Raw genomic sequence first — 18290 nt, forward strand, 5'->3', positions numbered from 1 at the left:
ACGGCAGAGAACTTGTACATGGTAGTGGCGTCCTCGTGCGTGAGGGTAAGATCTTGTGTGTGATCGCTCGGAAAATGCGAGAGCTAGTCGAGCAATTGTGCCAGTTTGAGTTGGACATATCTATTCTGGATCGTCGAAGCCTTCAGGAATCTTCCGGGGGCCTCTGGGCACTATACGGACAAGACGTGTTAGCAAGATGATACTTTCTTCTTGGTTATTTTTGACGTGACGGCAACCCCGTAGCACAGGCAGCGTTCTCAAGTTCTCAACCGGGACCATTTTTTCTATCGATTCCTCCCCTTGAGCACATTCTCTCAGCTGCCAGATGCCCGTATCTCGATCCTCCTCTTTCATTGGCAAGGCTGTCCCGGATGTCTGCATGTCTGATGATATCCCTCCAACCCCTTAGGAATACAAGAGTTAACTCAATAAACTCACCAGGATAAGTCAACGGAATCCTCGCAGGATCCACATCGCCAAAGTATCTCCTCAACGGCGGAATGAACGCAAATGATGCCGGGCCCGTCCCTCCAATGACTATGCTCCAGAAAATCGCTGGCTTCTCGTGCGCCGCCCACCGCAGGTACCGAATCGGTGAACCCCAGAACCTCCGCGGAACGCCGGACATTGTAATTGTCTTATGTTTCGGACGGGGTCAAAAGTGGGTTGATGGAGGAGGAGAGATGTCGAGAGAGGGGGTCTGCAGGTCGTCGCACAGGAGGAGCGGTGGTGGTGAGATCTCTTGTAGTCGTCACGAGGAGGAGGTACGAGGGTGAGGATGCTGGCGGAGTATGAGCAAGGGTTTCGGTCCGCAGGTGCCGCCGCAACTGGGGCGAGATTGCACAGAAACTCAGGGAGAGATCCTTCTCCCGGACGTAGATGTAATTATGGGCTCGTCGTTCACTGGCGTCTGAGGGACTCTCAAGCATTGACTGTCGGTCGGAAGTGAAGCTCGATGTTCATGCATGATTCGAGCTTGGCGATACGGCGGAGTATATATAAGGATACGCAAGGCTGAGATGGGCGACGGAGAATATAGCCGATTGAAGGTAACGGGCCAGCAAAGACCTTGAGCACGGCCAAGCTGAATGCATGCCTCACGTCAGTCTTTATAGCTACCGTGATTCAACTGATACATATCCTTTTGTAAGAGCACCTGGACTGAGACTGGCGGGGGCTGCCATGTGTGACCCTGTCGCTCACCGTACATACAACCCTGTCTCCCATTGGCTCAGGTTTACGGAGCCGCGTACTGACTGACCACGTCTCCTCTGCGGAGAACAAAGTACCCAAAGTAAGTACTATGTGACTTGAAGCACTGCAGTGGTAGAACTGTGCTGCAGCATTTCAATGAGAGTGCCCTTGTAAGCACGGACTGCAGACTTGGTCGATAGTGGTTCACAAGATGCGGCTCTTCTCTTCTTTATGTCTGCTATTACTTGCTTTGCTGAGCGTGGTATCTGGCAGAAGCGCAGTCGGAGACAGAGTGCTTGTCATCCTCGAGGATGAATCGCAGAAGGGTCTCTACTCAAAGTTTTGGGCTGATTTGGAAGGTATGTTTCTCTCCAACTGGTACTGTTTCTTGCTGACCGCTCAATATTCCAGACCGAGATTTTAAACTGTCCTTCGAATCGCCTCGGAATGAGCAATTGTCGCTGTTCAGGCATGGCCAGTTGGCCTACGAACATTTAATCCTAACACCGCCAAAGTCCAAGGGTGAGCGCTGTCGTTCCAGCTTCCGGGAATCCAGATACTGACTTTCCCTAGGCTATGGACCGACGCTGACGCCCAAGATCCTCCTCGACTATGTCAACGCAGGCGGAAACGTCCTGCTCGGCCTCTCCTCTGAGTCCGGCACTCCCTCTGCCGTTTCGTCCCTCCTCCTTGAATTCGATATCTCATTATCTCCCGACAAACATTCCATTGTCGTCGATCATTTCAATTATGACAAAGTCTCTGCGGCTGAAAAACATGATGTTCTGCTGGTTGAGCGCCCCGGACAGCTGCGGCCAGACGTGGTCAATTTCTTTGGGGGCGAGGGCACATTGGCTGTACCGAGAGCGGTAGGGCAGACACTGGGGCCCGCGATCCCGCTAATTGCACCCATTCTCAAAGCGCCCATGACGGCATATGCATACAACCCCGGGGAGGAGGCGCAGAGCGTCGAGGAGCCGTTCGCAACTGGATCCCAGCTGAATATCGTCTCTGCAATGCAGGCTCGCAATTCCGCTCGGTTCACCGTTCTCGGGTCATTGGAAATGCTGCAGGACAAATGGTTCGGCGCAACTGTGCAGTTGCCGGGCGGCAAGACCAGCAAGACCGTCAACCAAGAATTCGTGAAACAGTTGACGGAATGGACGTTCCAAGAAGTCGGTGTGCTCAAGGTCTTCTCGGTCCAGCACTACCAGATCACCACGGCGAGCGAGCCTTCCCAGAACACCACGCAGATTTGGGAATACAACCCCGAAATGTATCGGATCAAAAACGATGTGGTATGCTGTTCCTTTTGTTACTACTCATTTGTTTACCACATGTTTTGCTAACGATGGTACAAGAAATTCTCCATCGAAATTGGCCAGTATGATCGCACGCACTACGTTCCGTTCGTCGTCCCCGACACAGATGCGCTCCAGCTCGAGTTCACAATGCTCTCGCCATTCCACCGACTCCCACTCACCCCGTCCACTACGACCGACAACAGCACCATCTACAGCACGACCTTCACCACGCCGGACCAACACGGCATTTTCGCCTTCAAGGTCAACTACAAGCGACCGTTCTTGACGCCGATCGAGGAGCGACACCAGGTCACCGTCCGGCATTTTGCGCATGACGAGTGGCCGCGCTCGTGGGCAATCACCGGTGCCTGGCCTTGGGTCGGTGGATTGTGGAGCGTCATTGTTGGATTTTTGCTGTTCGTTCTTTTGTGGCTCTACAGTGAGCCGCCGAAGGAGGAGATTGAGAGGCGGCGGGCGCTGAGCGTGAGCACGTCTTGATTAAAAGAATTAGTTGCTGCGGTTCCAGATCGCTTCGAGGATTGATGGAAAAGTGTAAATCTATGGGTTCCGAGTCAGACGGATACATCTTGCATTTGGGATGACTAAAATGAGGGATAGAAAAAATTCTATGCAGTCTTCGATTTTCAATCAGGCCTAGTTGCTGCTGTCCTCTTATTTGATTCCCGCGCATTCTGTTACGAGGCTGTCATACACTGTTTCAATAGAGTGGAGAATATATATACACTGCGGTCTTTCAAAGATAGACACGCCACAGTCTCCCCGCGGCGTCATCCAACAGTCTCCAACAGACTCCGGAGCCCATTGTCTCTAGGAGATGTATGCACCGATGTGCAGGGCCCCATGTGGTGGAAGAATCACAATTCGATCTCAGCACCGACACGACACTTACCCGAAGATGCAGAACATCCGTTCGCTTGCCAACAATCTTTCATGGGCGCAAGCGTATCTTTGGCCAAGCCGGTATAGCTTTGACCAATGCTTTGGTGTTCGGTTGGTGTCGTCTGTTTGCATTGAACAAGCCCAGCCTCTCTCTGGAAGTGGTGACCAAGAGGTCCCCTAAGCCGCCGCACAAGCTCATGATCCAGGAAGCTCCTGCTTGGCCCCATTGCTGTGTTTGAGATTTGACAAGGTGCTGGCAGTTGTCGGCATTGTGGACCAGGGCTTGCCGACTCGAATACTTGTCAAGATGTATCCTTGACACTAGTGGCCATGTTCATGTCGAGTGCCGGAGCGTGCCGTGTGCCGTAGGAGTATGCATTTTCTGCCCCCGAGGAAGGGTCCATTTCGCAGCTCATAACCCCCTCGTCTTGCTCTCGTCGAACCCCAGTCCTTCCACCTCGCCCCTCTGCTCCTTTTTCATACCTTCCACGACATCGAACGCCGGCTTCCCGCCGTACAGCTGGCCAGCTCTCTTTCCGGAGCCCTCGAGCTCCACACTTGTCGAGATGGGCGCGTTGCCACGAAACCGTTTCCTCATATCGATCATTCCTCGCTTACAGTCGCGGAACCCGCGCTTCAGTTGTTGACATTGTTCCGGGAGCGTGTCGACGAGCGGAGGCGATAGGCATTCGAGCGGAGTGTGGCGGTCGATCATGATACAGTCAGAATTTTGGAGGCAGGCTGCTAGCGCGGCTCCTGGTTTGGGATAACATTAGCTCGGTCCTCAGGGGTGTGAAAGGGACAGAAGAGACAAATGCCGTGCTTGCTTGTCGAAAGGAGGAGAAAGGGCATTGGAGCGTGACTTACGGATGTCTTTGCATGAGGAGGGCATTTTGGCCGGTTGGATTGGTCGATAGAGTCGTCGAAGGTTGACCCAGGTGATTACTGACCGACGCTTTGGGAGAGCTGGGCAAAGGCCAAGAAAGAGCAGCGATCAGTGGCGATACCGGCGCGCGGTGCGACGATAAACAGAGAGACAGTGAGTTATATACTCAGCCATCAAGAAGGAGGGAGCACTGCAGTTAGTTCTTCTCTTCGACCTGCAGTGCGTTGGACTGACTTCGGATGAGTTTCCTATTGGGAATTGCCGGTCTCCGCTTTTCAGCCTTGCGCAGCCTCGTCACCGACCCCTGAGCTCAGAGGACACTGCACTGACTGATGACTGTCTCCAGTTGATCAGATGCTTTATGTATATGAACCTGAAGTGTTCTCCTTCTGCTGCTTATTCCATATCTGAGCACAAAACCTCGGGTAGACAAAATCTTTCAATACTCCACACGCTCTGCGTTATGCTGCTAACATTCGCAGACTTGATGTCATTTATGTACATAACTAATATGCCAGGTAGGCTGAACATGTCTTGACAATGCTGACGCTCCAAACTCCGCCTTCCTAAACGCACACAACTCCGAGTGGACATTCAACCCAAGGCAAACACCCCCTTCGCCAAAAAGAGACACCACAAGTCGACGGTGTAGCACTCACTGCGATACGCCCCAAATCCATACCTTTCTCTCCTTCGCAGACAGGGCAAAGAACCCGCCCTGACTTTGGTGGCGTCAAACAGCGACATGCATCACCTGTTCCGTCATCTGCACTTGCACATGGCTTTCCTCATTACTGTCTGTGTACAACGCCAAACACCCAAGGTTGTGGCATAGGGTTGTTTGATTCTCAGGAGAAATTCTGCGTGAAGAAGGGCATGACCTTTTCTAGGCAACGCTTCACCTCTGCCGCTTCTCGCTCCATCTTGGCTCGCTGTGCCCTCAGGCTCTGCAGGTCTTCCTGCAACTCCCTATGTTTGGCCTGCATGCTTTCGTGTCGTCCGGAAAGAGTATTGTTCTCCTCGCGCAGACCCAACTTCTCCCTCTCGAATCGCTCAATATCCGCCATGAGCGCAGCCATCTCCCCTTCTTTCCGGCGAAGCTGCTCTTCATGTTTCGCAGACGCTGAAGACATGGATGTGATCTGCTTGCGGAGCTCCTCATTTTGGCCCTGGACCTCTCGCAGCAGTTTCTTGGTAGTGGTGAGCTCGATGGTGGCGGTTGCCAACTTGCTTTCTGCATCCTTGTCCATCTTCGATAGAGCGTTTTCCAGGTCGTACAACTTGCGTTCCTTTCCGCCGAGCTCACTCTTGAGGGCTCGCATCTGGGAGTCAAAATCCTCGCTGCGGCGCTTGCTCTCTTCAGCACGCAGAGACTCGGCCTTCTGCAGCTTCTGTTCGAGATCCTCCATCACCCGGTCTTTCTGTGATAGCTGACTTTTCAATGCTCGAAGCTCTTGTTCAAGGCTTGTCGCCTTATTGGTCTTTTCTCTTTCCGCTTGTTGCAGACTTGCTTCAACTTCAGCTATCTTGCGATCTTTCGTGCCCAGCTGACTCTTTAGAGTGCTGAGTTCCTGACTGATGTTCTCCAACCTGTCATCATTCTGGGAGTGTGTTCGCTCCACGTTCTCCAGCTCGTCTTCCGCTTTATCTAGTTGCCGCTGTAACTCTTTCTTCTCCGCCTCGAGTCGAGTTATGATCTGGCCCGCCTGGAGAACTTGCTCTCTTCTAGTGGCCAGTTCTTCTTCAGTCCTCTTCTTGGAGTTCATAGCTTCATCCAACTGATCCTCAAGAGCTTCTTGTTCGGCCAGAGCTTCGGACAGCTTTTCCGTAAGCTCACTCTCACGGTATTGTAGCCTCTTGAAAATCTCCTCCTTGTCGAGCGCCAACGCCCGCTCAGCCTCAAGGGTCTGCTGGATTCGTTGAACTTCGATTTCGGCGCGTCTTCGCTCGTCATCGATGCGGTGCTTTTCAGCTGCTTCTTGTCTCATCTTGTTGTTCAATTGCTCAATCTTCTCATCTCTTTTCTTGACCTCACTTGCGGTCCTAGTCGCTCCAAGCAATGGCTTCATGCGGACGAACAAGCGCCACCATGGGTTTGCTTGCAGGTCCAGGTACACATTGAGATTCCGCTGGATGACCCTTGTAGCTTCCGCACGATAAAGCTGCTTGAAAGCCACGCGGCGCTGCATGAAGCCACGAGCGATAGACTGAAACCTGGACATGATATCCCGAATGAGGCTATCACGTTGCTCTTCCAGGTCTGCAAGCACGCCCGCTCTGAAAAACACCTTTGTCAAGCCGACGCGATAGTTGGAAGCATCCATCTTCAAGCAGCTCAGCATGATTGTTGCGGCCTCTTGGCCACCAAGATACCCTTTGGGCATGTTTTCGCACAGAACTTCGTATCTTGACCGGAACTCTGCAAATGTCAATCGGTTAGGGAAGCCAGTACGTGCTATTCTAATGCCTTCCAGCACACCGTTGCATCGCAGTTGATCGAGTACCAGCGGGGCATTGAACTGTTTCGGCTTCTTCTTGTGATTCGGGAGGATACAGCGAACGAAATGCGGTTGCGTGGAATGTAGCTGCCGCATTAGACTGCTCAGCTGCTCTTTGTGTCTCTGAGCGACAGTGCGGAAAAGGCCTTTCTTGACGCGGCTTCGAGGGCTGTACGGTTCATCAATCTCATCCACACAGTCTCCGAAAAGAGTCGCAATGTGCTCATCTTTTGAGCCTGCTAGAAGTCGGGTGAGGTTGTCATTCAGGGGATCTTTGTTCTTTTCAAGCCATCCTTCTGTAGAGTATTCGACCTCTGCCGCATAGTGCGTCAAGATAAAGCCCTGTCGAGTACGAGCTGGTGCATACTTGGGTGTTTTCTTCTCCCACAATGAATGCAGTTTGTCTGTGAATGACTTGTCCGTGGCTTTGGGCATCACCGAGTCCTCGTCCAGGCAGGAGAATATGCCAATGGGGTTGGGAAGCTCTATGAGGTCGATTGTCGGCTGAAGATCCTTCCCGAAATCAATGAACTGCCACTCGATCTGCTCACGGGCGTATTCTTCCTGTTCTAGGACAAACATGTAGTGATTGAAGAACTGTTGCAACTTTTCATTGGTGTAGTTGATGCAGAGCTGCTCAAAGCTGTTGTTCTCGAAGATTTCGAATCCGGCAATGTCGAGCACTCCGATAAAGTGACTGTCATCGCTGCTGACGCCGCTTCGGTCTAGTTGGGTGTTGATTTTCGATACCAAATCTCCGAAACCACGTTCGTAGACACCTTTGGCCAAGGCATCTAGCGCGAGACGTACTTGTTCAGGGGTCTGGACCTTCTCCACCCATTCTCGGCCAGCCTTTACCTTAGGATGGAGCAGACCTTTGATGAAAGGCTCCGTTTGGACACCCATCAATCGACAAGCTTTGTCCATGGATGCTCGAGCTTCCAGGGTCAATGAAGCCTGATCCGCCGCTCTGCTTTCTTGTCGCACGGAGACGTTCCCAAGGTGTAAGATTGCGGCGATCGTCTTGAAGATGGCCATCTGCTCCTTCTCGGAAAAGTTCATGATATGAAAGGCTTCGATCAGTGTGTTCCAGTCGTCGCGGTCTGACACCCCACCGATCGTGTCATTGCCCGCTCTTATATATGCAAAATCCTCGATATCCATGCCTGAGATTAGGAGAGCATCTCTCATCCGCTGATCAGCTCCGGCAAGCAGTTGATAGAAAATATGGTAACTTCGTTCTTGCGAGCTAAGTTTGACCACCCTGGACTTTTCAAGGAGGTACCAATCGATGAATGCGCCTGCAATCTGGCCTGATCGAGTAAACTGGATGCGAATAAACCTGCCGAATCTTGACGAATTGTTATTCCGGACGGTCTGCGCATTACCGAATGATTCGAGAATCGGATTTGCCCTCAGGATCTGCTGGGATAGATTCGAAAGCTGTTTACCTGGCGTCCTGCCCGTCAAGGGTGTATCAAAGTCAGAGGTCGCAACGGCTGCAAGGTATTGAATGACCTTCTTCGTATTCTCAGTCTTGCCTGCACCGGACTCTCCAGTTACCAGGATACTTTGGTTCTCCCCCTCCTCAACCAAGCGGCGGAAAGCTGCATCCGAAACAGCAAAAATGTGAGGTCGAGTGTCTTCGCGAGCTTGACCCTTGTACATCCGGACATAGTCATTCCCGTAAATAGGCAACGGACAATAAGGATTGATGGTCACCAGGAAAAGTCCAGAATAGGTGTATATGAGATCGGACTGGTACCGCGTGTGAAGGTTGTGGATGACTGAAGCTTCATTGAGATGGGTAAGTTCTGCCATGTCATCGGCTTTGTCGAATTTCGCTGGGTTGACCTTATCGACCTCCTCGACGTCAACCTCGACCTTTGCGCCCGACTCGAATTGAACGAGGACCTTATCGCTCGGAAGATCTTCCGTGATCCATCCTCGGATAAAGGCTTTCTCTGGATCCTTCACCCACACATATCGCTTGCCCGAAAAGTCATTCTCACCCTCGATGGCGGAGATCTTGTCCTCGCTCCTCCGCAGCTCTTCTGATTTGATGAACTTAGGGGCGAAGGTGCTGGAGGTGCTTGCCTGTCGTTGAAGAGAATGGGTACGGACGTGCGATGGGATGGAGGTGAGAGACGTAGAAGGGGAGTAGGATTGTTGGCGCTCGTGTCGTGATGAGGATGTAGGAGTCGGTGATGCAAACAGCAAGGACTTTGAGAAGCCCGCGGCTGACATTGGCGACGCCGCCATAGACATGTTGGAGTTGTATGAGGTATTGAAGGGGTGATGCCGTTGAGCAGGACCGTTGAACGGTGAGGTGTCGGGACTGCGCTCGTGGAGCAGCATATCGCCGCGACGATGATGATTCCTGCCTGTTTCTTACGATAGATACTGTCAAAACATGACACCACGCACTTACGCACTCAAGGCACTCTAAGAGTGTCTGTGCCTTTCACAATCTGGTGGGATCAGTGCGCGATGGCTGTAGCTTGTTGATTGCTGCAGACCAACCGTCATGGACATTGGACGACACACACGTCCGGACGAGTATTTGTTGATGGACTAGATGCGCTGCCCGGCAACCACAATCACGTGATGTTCAGTGATGTGATGACATCCCGGCATCTTATCACCCACCGTATTGTGTTAAAATGTCTCTCTAGCTTCTCTGGTCCGCCGTTGATTTAAATGAAGGCGTGGGCTGTGAATCAGTTTCGTAAAAGGACTGCAACTCATCTGGCAGAAAAAGTTGTCTGCGTGTATCTTGCAAAGCCCGCCAATCTACCAGGTATATACCGACGCGTCTACTTCTGCCAGCTGTACATCATCATTCTATCGCGGACTGCCAATGACTGTTTTGTGAAGGTAGCTTACGACAACTCCTCCCGCCTCTTCTTGCGATCGAACGTGGACGTGAGCCAGCAGTAAGACTCTTCTTTCTCAAAGCTTTGTGCATATCTGGACCTGCGAGCCACTTTATGATGTCTCTCTCGGGCTCTCTTGAACCAGTACGCTTTTGTGGGCTTGCCAAAGTCTTCCAGTGATAATCAAACCCATCTCTGTCGCGGTACAGTGCCCTGCGCATCTCGTCTCGAATGGCGCATCCATTCGCTTCGACCCCGGTGTATGGGGGCACAACATCATACACACCGCAACGACCATATTACCCTCCCTTTCCACCTAACGCACTGCAGCAGCAGATACACACTCCGCCAGGCTTACCGCAACAACCTCCACACCCACCTGGCTCCTACCAGCCAAGTCCCTCAAACAATGCGCCTAGATTCGACGCAAACTCCCAGATCCGACCTCCTGCGCCTCCCTTTCCTCCATTCCCTCCTCCTCCTGCCGCCTTCAACCCGGATCTCTTCAAACAGTTCGCAAGCGCAGGCCTACCGCCTCCGCCTCCTTTATCGTTTCCTCCCGTGCCTATCCCCACGACTGGGTATCCACAGTTTGCCCCTTCGATGAGCAGCTCAGCTCCAACACCTTACGCTCATCATAGCACACCCGGAAATCAATTGGATGGCCCGAGGTACGGACCAAATGAACCAGTGCAACAGTACTTATCAGATCCTTTCGGAGGCACACAACATAGTCAAAGTGAGAGCCGGGAACCCCGTCACAGACCGCAGGCATATGGTGCACCAAGCGTGACCCAGAAGGGAGTCTCCCACGTTGGACATTCCACAAGAGCTGGGGACAACGACCTTGGTACGTGCTCGCAGCCTGACTCGTCATCCTGTCTAACTATATCGAAGATACGGATCTTCCATCCTTCGGCTCAAAGTCCGACCTTGACCTACTCTTTGCTACTGCACAGGGGCAGGCCGAGCATTCAGCAAGTGGCTGGAGAATGGGAAACGCCCCTTCCACTGTCGAATCCTCGGCGAACGATGGGGCTGTATCGCGTAGGTGTGGGAGAGCCTGCTGCCTCAGATCCGGCTAACTCATTGATCAGCATATGACCCGTCTCGTCCCGCTACGATCCAGGACCGGGCGACCGGCCGCTTCAGCGCATCCGCTTCGACCTCTCAAGCGGTAGTCCCCAGACCGATTGTAAGGACGTATGACAACAAGTCGCCAGCTGAGCTTAGGCAACTTGCGAAAGGAGCTCTGTTATCTCTTGTCCCCCACAATATTTTCTACAGGGATCTAGTTAAGGAAGGCGTGCACCCACAGTTGTTACGAGGTCTATATGGAGAACTTGGTATTAAGGTTGAGCCGGATGATACAAAATGGGCGCCAGAGCTGCACAATCAACCGGCCTCAGCAACTACCACGGACGTTCCGCCTACATCGCAGCAACCTGGCATAAATCCATTGGACACCGATGCCCAAGAAGCACAGGTCAAATCTCAGGAGCCGCAATCGCAGGCCTCCACCACAAGCCTCCGGCCGAGCGGTCTACAACAGAACGAAGGGCCGCCCTTGTCAAAATTACCGGATGTTCAGACTTCCCAGCCAGCCTCGAGTCCCAATCTGGAACGTAAGGACCGCATTGCTCAGTTACTGGCAGCGAAAACAGGACGTCCTTCTCCTGCTACTCCAAGTACCGTTGCTTCAGCCAATGATGAGCCCTCGACGTCCATTTCAGTCGCGAAACCTGTTCAACCAGCGGACTCTGTGGCTTTCAGCACTTTACCTGCACTCCAGGAGGCCCCGAGCTTGCCTAAAGCCCGAGCACAGACAGAGGTGGTGAAACAACGAATGGAGCAGTTGAGACGCGAGGCACAGTCGAAAGCAGCAATGCCAACGCGGGATGGCAGTTCAGCAGCCATCACGACTACCGACGGAAAGACCATCACAGATCCGGAGAACAGGAGCTCTCAACCCGAATCCACTACGTCTGCACCGCGGGAAACGGTTCTCGAATACCAAGGCTCGTCCGCACAATCGAGCTTTATGATACCCGGTTTGTTCATGACTTCCAGCGGAAGTTTCGCCGTAGAGGAGACTACAAAACAATCAGCAGTACTTACCTCTGGCAACGATACTGAGATGGGGGGCATAGCGGACAATGAATATAATCCTCATATTGCGGCTGCGGTGGTGGAGCCAGACGGCTCGCCCTCTCCCACGGTGACCCAGAAACGCCCTTTGACTTTGGAAGCCGGCGACTCGGGTCTGCAGCCTCAGACAAAGAAATTAAACATGGGAGAGTACACACAAGCAACAGCTGCTGCCGGAGATGCTGAAGAAGACAGTCAATCTGAAGGAGAGATCGTCGAGGACAATGGAGCTGACATGATGGAGACAGCGCCAGGAGCAGCACCACAAGGCTTTACAGAGGGGGATGACTCGGGACTGGCCATGCTTCCGAAGCCAGAGATGTCTCTTCCTTCATTAACAGCTTTGCAGCAAGGGTCAGCCAGTCCCGCTAGCGAGGGTGGAGGTGGACGGCTGTACCGTGCCAAACAGTCGGAAATTGAAGCAATGCGCCGGAAGATAGCTGAACTGGAACAGCGCAACAGACTGAAGCGAAGCAAAAGTCAAATGGACTCCGCGATATCGTCGAACCCGTCAACCCCAGCAACTGGTCGTGATGGACAACATTTGAGCAGCCCTCCAGCTCCACAGCCCTCCATCCCAGCTGGTGCTAGTGCTTCCTCAGAGTCTGTCCAGAAACAGCCTCCATCGACCCGGCCAATCTCTAAGTTGACTCCTGCACAACTAGCAGAACGAGCGGCAGTCTTGAAAGCCGATCTGTTAAGACAGCGGGCACAACGACAGCAAGTTCTACAAGAGGGCTTGCCTGACCTCAATGCAGAAGTGCAGAAGACTGAAGACCGTCTCGAGAGAGCACGTAGCGATCTTGCCCGTGCTCAGACAGAGGTAGACAGCTATCGCACAGCCTTGGAGAAATCAACAAGGAGAGTGAATGAGCTATCAGAAGAGATTGCCGAGCTTGAAAAGCAGCTTCAGGAGGGTCGTTCTGGCCAAAGACAGTATTCTGATGAGCTCCAGCAAATCAAACTCGAAAAACTTGCGGAAGCCCAGGAAGCTCCTTCGGAGGCGTCTGAACCTCTTCCTCGGTCAGACCCGAAGAAGAACCCAGACGGTCCGTCTCCACCTGCTGCAGCTGCCGTGGGAATGGCGCATGACGAGTCAAGAGCTCGCTCGGACCTTTCAAGTGGCCGAATGCCCCCTCACGCGACTTTCGAAGACTCTGATGTCCCTGAGCCTGCCAACGACGCCGCTTCCGCGAACGGACATGCCTCTGATGCTCGGCCAGAATCCTCATTTACCTCTGATGCTCTACAGCAAGAGGAGCCGGACTCCGAGGAATCCTTCGAGGCGACCACAGGTGTTGATGCTCTGCAAACAGATGCAATGGAAATTTCACCTGAGCCAGAATACGTACCCGAGATCCACCAAACTATGCCGCCTGCTTTTGACTCTCGACAACCATGCAACGACCGATCAATGGACGTGGATAATGATAGTGAGGGGAGTGTCAGCATGTCTGATAGTGGTTCCGAGGATATGGAGGATGAAGGAGACTACGAGCCTGCTGATATTGATACCAGTCAACCCATGCAGCAATCCGACGAAGATTCTGAAGAATACGACCCTGAAGAAGCTCCTGTGGAGGACTTGACACCGACAACCGGAGTCGACGACGAAAATATGGATGTCTACGAGCCCGACGCCTACAAGCCCGCCGAACATCTACCCGAAACCCAGCCTGGCCGATCCGACGACATAGCAGATGAGCCCGTTGAAGAAGGCGAAGTCGTGTCGGCGGTCTCACCGGAGACCAAGGTCGATGACGCCGAGTCTGGTCCTCAGCTGACAGAGGCAAACCGCCTGACCAACTTGACGCAAGATGCGCCTGCTGATGATTCACAAGAATCCTCACCCATTCTTGACATCAATCCGCCCCCAAAAACTCATTTTGTCCCGTATAAGACGCCTCTTAGTGCATTCAAGACATATCGTTTCCACCCGGCCTACAACGAGACTGTCAAGACAGGGTTTCGGTCGTTGACTTACAGCAACCAGATTGACCCATCACGTCCTCTATGTCCGACCGAACTCTCTGGCGAGCCTTGCAGAGATTCGAAGTGTGAAGAACAGCACTTTAGCCAGCTTGGACTTTCTGGTATGTTGGCCGAATAATATTGCCTTCCTGCTTCACCGATTCATTCTCGTTTGGCAGATTTTGCCTCTGATACTAACGTACTGCCCTCTGGTCTTTCACAGACGAGAAGATTCTTGTGCAGATGAGTTCAGCCGCCGACATCAAAGACAAAGTGCTGCGGGATCAGTTCATCGTCGGTTTGAAGCAGGTGATTGCAGATTTGAAGTCTCGGGACGTCAAAGACTTCGAGGAAGTGGCGGCTGCACTGTCAACATATCGGCGCACGTTCTTTGCAGAGAAGGAGGAGGCCTCCTAGAATGTTCAAGCTTCACAAAGGCAGGTTCGACCATCACGGTTCCGCTGCTCCTCTCTGAGACATTGGACGCCCACGCAAGGGATCTAGTATGATTCCTCCCCACGCCGACAACGACCAGACAACATGACCCCTGCTGATGCGATTCGCTCTACTACTCGGGACGGCGAACATCCAATTGTGTCCAATTGACCCTTGTATTTTCTTGTACAACTAGGACATTTTGGGGAGCGATATGGTTGGAGGTTGAAGGGAAACGAAGAGGGCGAGAGCAGAGGCGCCGCTGATGTGAGCCTGGCCAAGGTTGGACTGTATGGACACAATCGTGGTGTCCCAGTCTGAACAGGAGATACTCATCACATGTGTCGGGACACTATTTGCATCATTCGCATTCCCGAACAACGTCAGTCTAGCGGTAACTCATCGACAATTGCAGATGGAGACAGAAAGCAAAATTTAGTGTCTGTTTGTGGAATCTTGCCAGGTCCACTTCCTCACCCTTCCAGCATCACAACGTCTTGTAGCAGGAATCCCGAAAACTGTAACAGTTATGCACACAGCGCTGCGTATCAAAACTCCGCCTTGACGCCGCGACCGGCCACCCTATGCCTGTAACAGAGAGCCAAATGAGCGCTCACCCGACAGCTTTGTAATCCTTAACCAGCCAAAATGGCGTAGAGCCAACATCAACATATTAACAGGTCGTACAATGGTTCTCAGCAGAGCAGGGTACACTCAGTCCTCATCAAAGATACCGCAGTTGGGATGCAACGCGTAAGTCAGTCGTTGGCCCGTTGCAGCTGTGGCCTGGTCATCATCGTCTTCGCCGACAAGCCCTTCGCCACGGATGGAAATGATGACATTGTCCTGTGGAATCTCAGTCAGCATTCGGTTCGCTTGGGCGCAAAGAAACACAAATGGATGGTTAATTTGATGGGATATGCCTGACGTCGTTAAAGTAAAGACCCAAGGTGCGACAGAAGGAGTGAGAAGGAGGAGGCTGATATACATACCCTAATCATTCTCTTAAGCACCTTCTTGGCCAGCGACCTCTCGGCATTGAGTTCCTCTTCATTGTTGATGGTGTCCTCGATCTGCTCGAGGTACCAGAGAAGCAGCTCGTCATGCTCCGGTCCTTCGCCGGTCTGGTCCTCCAAGTCACGGATCCGCGAGGCGAGCATGTTCTGGATCTGGTGGTATTTTTCGAACGTAATTTTTGTGGGAGCCCGTGTTGGTGCAGGGGTTCCGTGGGAATTACCGCCATCTGCTTCTGCTTCTTCTGCAACGTCTTCAGCCATGGGACTGTCGCCGTCCTGGTGTGACTGTGACGGTTCGCCGGTGTTGTCTGGTTCATCTTCGTCATCGACTTCGACATCGTCCTTTTCCACGGTGATGATTGATTGGCGCAGCAGCGAGAACGCTTCGAGCACCATCGGTTCCGTGATGTCTTCGACACAATTGGCTTTGGCGATTGCTTCACTCAGCCGGATTAGAGACTCCAACTGTCGCACGGTGATGCGGTAACTGTTCTTTCCCAGGCCGCCTGCATCGTTGGAGCGGAGTTCCTTGTATTTCTCGACAAGCAGGGCTTTGGCTGGAGGCGTGAATACCGGCTTGAAGGTTCGCGCAAAGCGGATATAACGTTGTAATTGTTCGGTCGAGAATTCGGGCTGCACAAACTCGTCCTTGAACATATGGAGGTTGACGATGTGGTCCGCCAGATGGCGGTCGATGCTCTCGTTGCATTCGTCGAGAATCACAAAGAATAAGTCGAATCGAGACATGATGGGGGCTGACATGTTGATATTGGCTCGCAGCGTGGTCTTGCGGTTGTATCTGCCTCCAATAGGATTTGCCGCTGCGAGGATGCTCGTGCGTGCGTTCAGTGTTGCGTGAATTCCGGCTTTGGCGATCGAGATGGTCTGCTGTTCCATGGCTTCGTGGATGGCCACTTGGTCACTGATGTCCATCTTGTCGAACTCGTCAATGCAGCATGTGCCGGAATCGGACAACATGAGTGCACCGGCTTCGATCGTGTGTTCTCCTGTCTCCTCGTCCTTCACCACGGCGGCCGTCAGACCTGCAGCGCTGGAAGCCTTGCCAGAAGTGTAGACTGCGCGAGGCAGGAACGAGGCAATGTATTTCAAGAACTGGGATTTGGAGGTCGACGGATCACCGACGATGCAGATGTTGATGTCGCCTCGCAGGGGCATGCCTTCTGGCGTCATTTTCGAGACGCCTCCAAGAAGTTGTAGCAAGAGACCTTTCTTGACGATCTCGTGGCCGTACACGGTCGGAGCAAGACTCTGGACCAGTCGGCTGTAGATCCTGTCGGAATGGACCATGTATTTCAGGTCCTCGATCTCAGCATGTGTCAACGTCTCCAGATAGGCCTCTTGGGCTCGTTCGCCGCTATCGTACTGGTCGAACAGGTCAGTCTGGTGCAGTGAGTTGAGGATATTTGTTGATTGGCCGTTCAGTTGGTTTGCTGGCTGGCCGGGAGTCGTTGTGTCGGGGCAGGAAAAGCATGCGAGGAATGCCATGCGATAAGTCAGATCTCGCACCCCCAGAGATTTTAAGCCGGTTACACCGGCGCCACCAACGTCTGCGCCACGGAAATTCCTGTTGTCCTTGGATGCTTCTGGGCGCACGCCGGGAATCCCCAGCTGGGAAACATCGGGTACGACAATCAAAGTACCGGTGAAGATACACTTTTCGCCAGGCTTGGTGCGCTCGACCTGCTCTCCTCGAAGGATGACATCCATTGTCCGCGGCATACTCCCGGTTGGAATCTCCGAACTGTTCTCCTGGATCCGACACCGTTGCCAGTCCACGAAGGTGCTGTTCCGGATATCCAGTCTCCACGCGGTCTTGTTCCCACAGACCAAGTTAGGGCATACTGTGGGTTCTGTGTACTTGAATGTCTGTTCGACGTTGGGGACAGAGGTGTTGCAAGCCTCGCAAATGAATGTCCCTAGAGCCAGCTCGGGACGGACTTCAGATGTTCTTGTGACGGTGCCGGAGACGGAGAGTAGTTTACCGATCTGGTCTGTCCGTAGCTGTCGTATTCGAGATACAACGGGCAAATTGTAAAAGGCCAAGGTGAACATCTTGTCGGTTTGTTGATTGATGGTTTTCTCTCCCTGGCTGCTCGCCTCGCTGGTTGCGTTTCCGGTCATTGAAGTCCCCGCTTGAGATGCATTGCTGGTCATTTGACGATGGTCTTTGAAGTATACCGGTTCATACTTGGCCAGAAGATGATGCAGGGCTTTCGTCAGAAACGGGAGGAACCGATAGTACTGGCTTGCAATCGCATCTGCCAGGATCGGGCCCTCCTTGTATGACAGGAGGTGTCGGTAGTCGACATAGAGTGTGGACAGCTGGAATTCCCGCAGTCCATGGATCTGGTTGATGTAGTATTTGTCTGTTTTCAATTCGCTGGACGGTGGTAACGCAGACGAGGATGGCTCTTCGGTATGTGACTCGAGGAAATCTTCAAAGGCCTGCTGGACTCTTTCTCCTGCACGGTCTACCACTTGCGACACGTTTCGATCCAGCGGATTCTGGTTTCGTCCAGGGGCTACTCCCACAATCTCGTCGTCTGGAAAGATATCGGCTTCAGAGGGTATCCCATTGCTTTCGGAGGGTACCGGTCGCCCACGAGAGGACGAAGGGATCTCGTGTCCACTGCGTCGTGGTGAGGAGGGAGCGGCGCCAAAAGCATCTGAGTTGAGGATCGAGTCGACCAAAGCCGCCATTGCTGCGACTGTACGATGTGACAGTGATTGGGATCGTAAGGAGTTTGGCCGAGTTGGTTGACTGTGAGCAAAGTTCACCCCTCGCTCAGGATTGTACTCTGTAGTCCCGGCCCCTGGAACACGAAAACGCGTCTTCACGCGTCGCGCGTAAAGTGCTTTCTTGGCGAGGATGGGCAAGTCACGTGGGAGGCTCGCGCGATGCGGTTTCTACTCCATCTATACAAAAACCACTTCCAACAATCATCTCCATCGTTGTCTCTACCTACCTACATGTGTACCTCTGGCGTTTCGTTCCACTTTCTCCAGCTTGCTATAATGACCTCTATCTCGGTATGCTGTTC

The 18290-nt window shown here is 52.8% G+C and overlaps 6 protein-coding genes across 6 annotated transcripts; 2 read left to right on the plus strand and 4 right to left on the minus strand.

The window, feature by feature from the left end:
• Positions 1-120: 120 nt before the first annotated feature.
• On the minus strand, positions 121-628 carry A1O1_07545 (NADH dehydrogenase; the record flags this gene model as incomplete). The annotated part of the gene is made up of 2 exons (XM_007728412.1): positions 121-170; positions 439-628. 2 exons carry the CDS (start codon positions 626-628, stop codon positions 121-123), a joined length of 240 nt encoding a protein of 79 aa, XP_007726602.1.
• Positions 629-1405: 777 nt separating this feature from the next.
• A1O1_07546 (oligosaccharyl transferase complex subunit OST4) lies at positions 1406-2996 on the plus strand (the record flags this gene model as incomplete). Its single annotated transcript, XM_007728413.1, has 4 exons — positions 1406-1553; positions 1606-1716; positions 1768-2492; positions 2556-2996. The coding sequence occupies 4 exons, from the start codon at positions 1406-1408 to the stop codon at positions 2994-2996; spliced, it is 1425 nt and encodes a 474-aa protein (XP_007726603.1).
• Positions 2997-3810: 814 nt separating this feature from the next.
• On the minus strand, positions 3811-4113 carry A1O1_07547 (uncharacterized protein; the record flags this gene model as incomplete). Its single annotated transcript, XM_007728414.1, has 1 exon — positions 3811-4113. The coding sequence occupies one exon, from the start codon at positions 4111-4113 to the stop codon at positions 3811-3813; it is 303 nt and encodes a 100-aa protein (XP_007726604.1).
• A 1019-nt stretch (positions 4114-5132) lies between these two features.
• Positions 5133-9140, minus strand: A1O1_07548 (myosin heavy chain; the record flags this gene model as incomplete). Its single annotated transcript, XM_007728415.1, has 1 exon — positions 5133-9140. One exon carries the CDS (start codon positions 9138-9140, stop codon positions 5133-5135), a length of 4008 nt encoding a protein of 1335 aa, XP_007726605.1.
• Positions 9141-9889: 749 nt separating this feature from the next.
• Positions 9890-14194, plus strand: A1O1_07549 (uncharacterized protein; the record flags this gene model as incomplete). The annotated part of the gene is made up of 4 exons (XM_007728416.1): positions 9890-10508; positions 10556-10705; positions 10756-13899; positions 14001-14194. 4 exons carry the CDS (start codon positions 9890-9892, stop codon positions 14192-14194), a joined length of 4107 nt encoding a protein of 1368 aa, XP_007726606.1.
• A 732-nt stretch (positions 14195-14926) lies between these two features.
• On the minus strand, positions 14927-17949 carry A1O1_07550 (minichromosome maintenance protein 6; the record flags this gene model as incomplete). Its single annotated transcript, XM_007728417.1, has 2 exons — positions 14927-15058; positions 15205-17949. 2 exons carry the CDS (start codon positions 17947-17949, stop codon positions 14927-14929), a joined length of 2877 nt encoding a protein of 958 aa, XP_007726607.1.
• Positions 17950-18290: the final 341 nt, after the last annotated feature.

This window comes from Capronia coronata (assembly GCF_000585585.1).
Source record: "Capronia coronata CBS 617.96 chromosome Unknown acBCG-supercont1.6, whole genome shotgun sequence".
NCBI lineage: Eukaryota > Fungi > Ascomycota > Eurotiomycetes > Chaetothyriales > Herpotrichiellaceae > Capronia > Capronia coronata.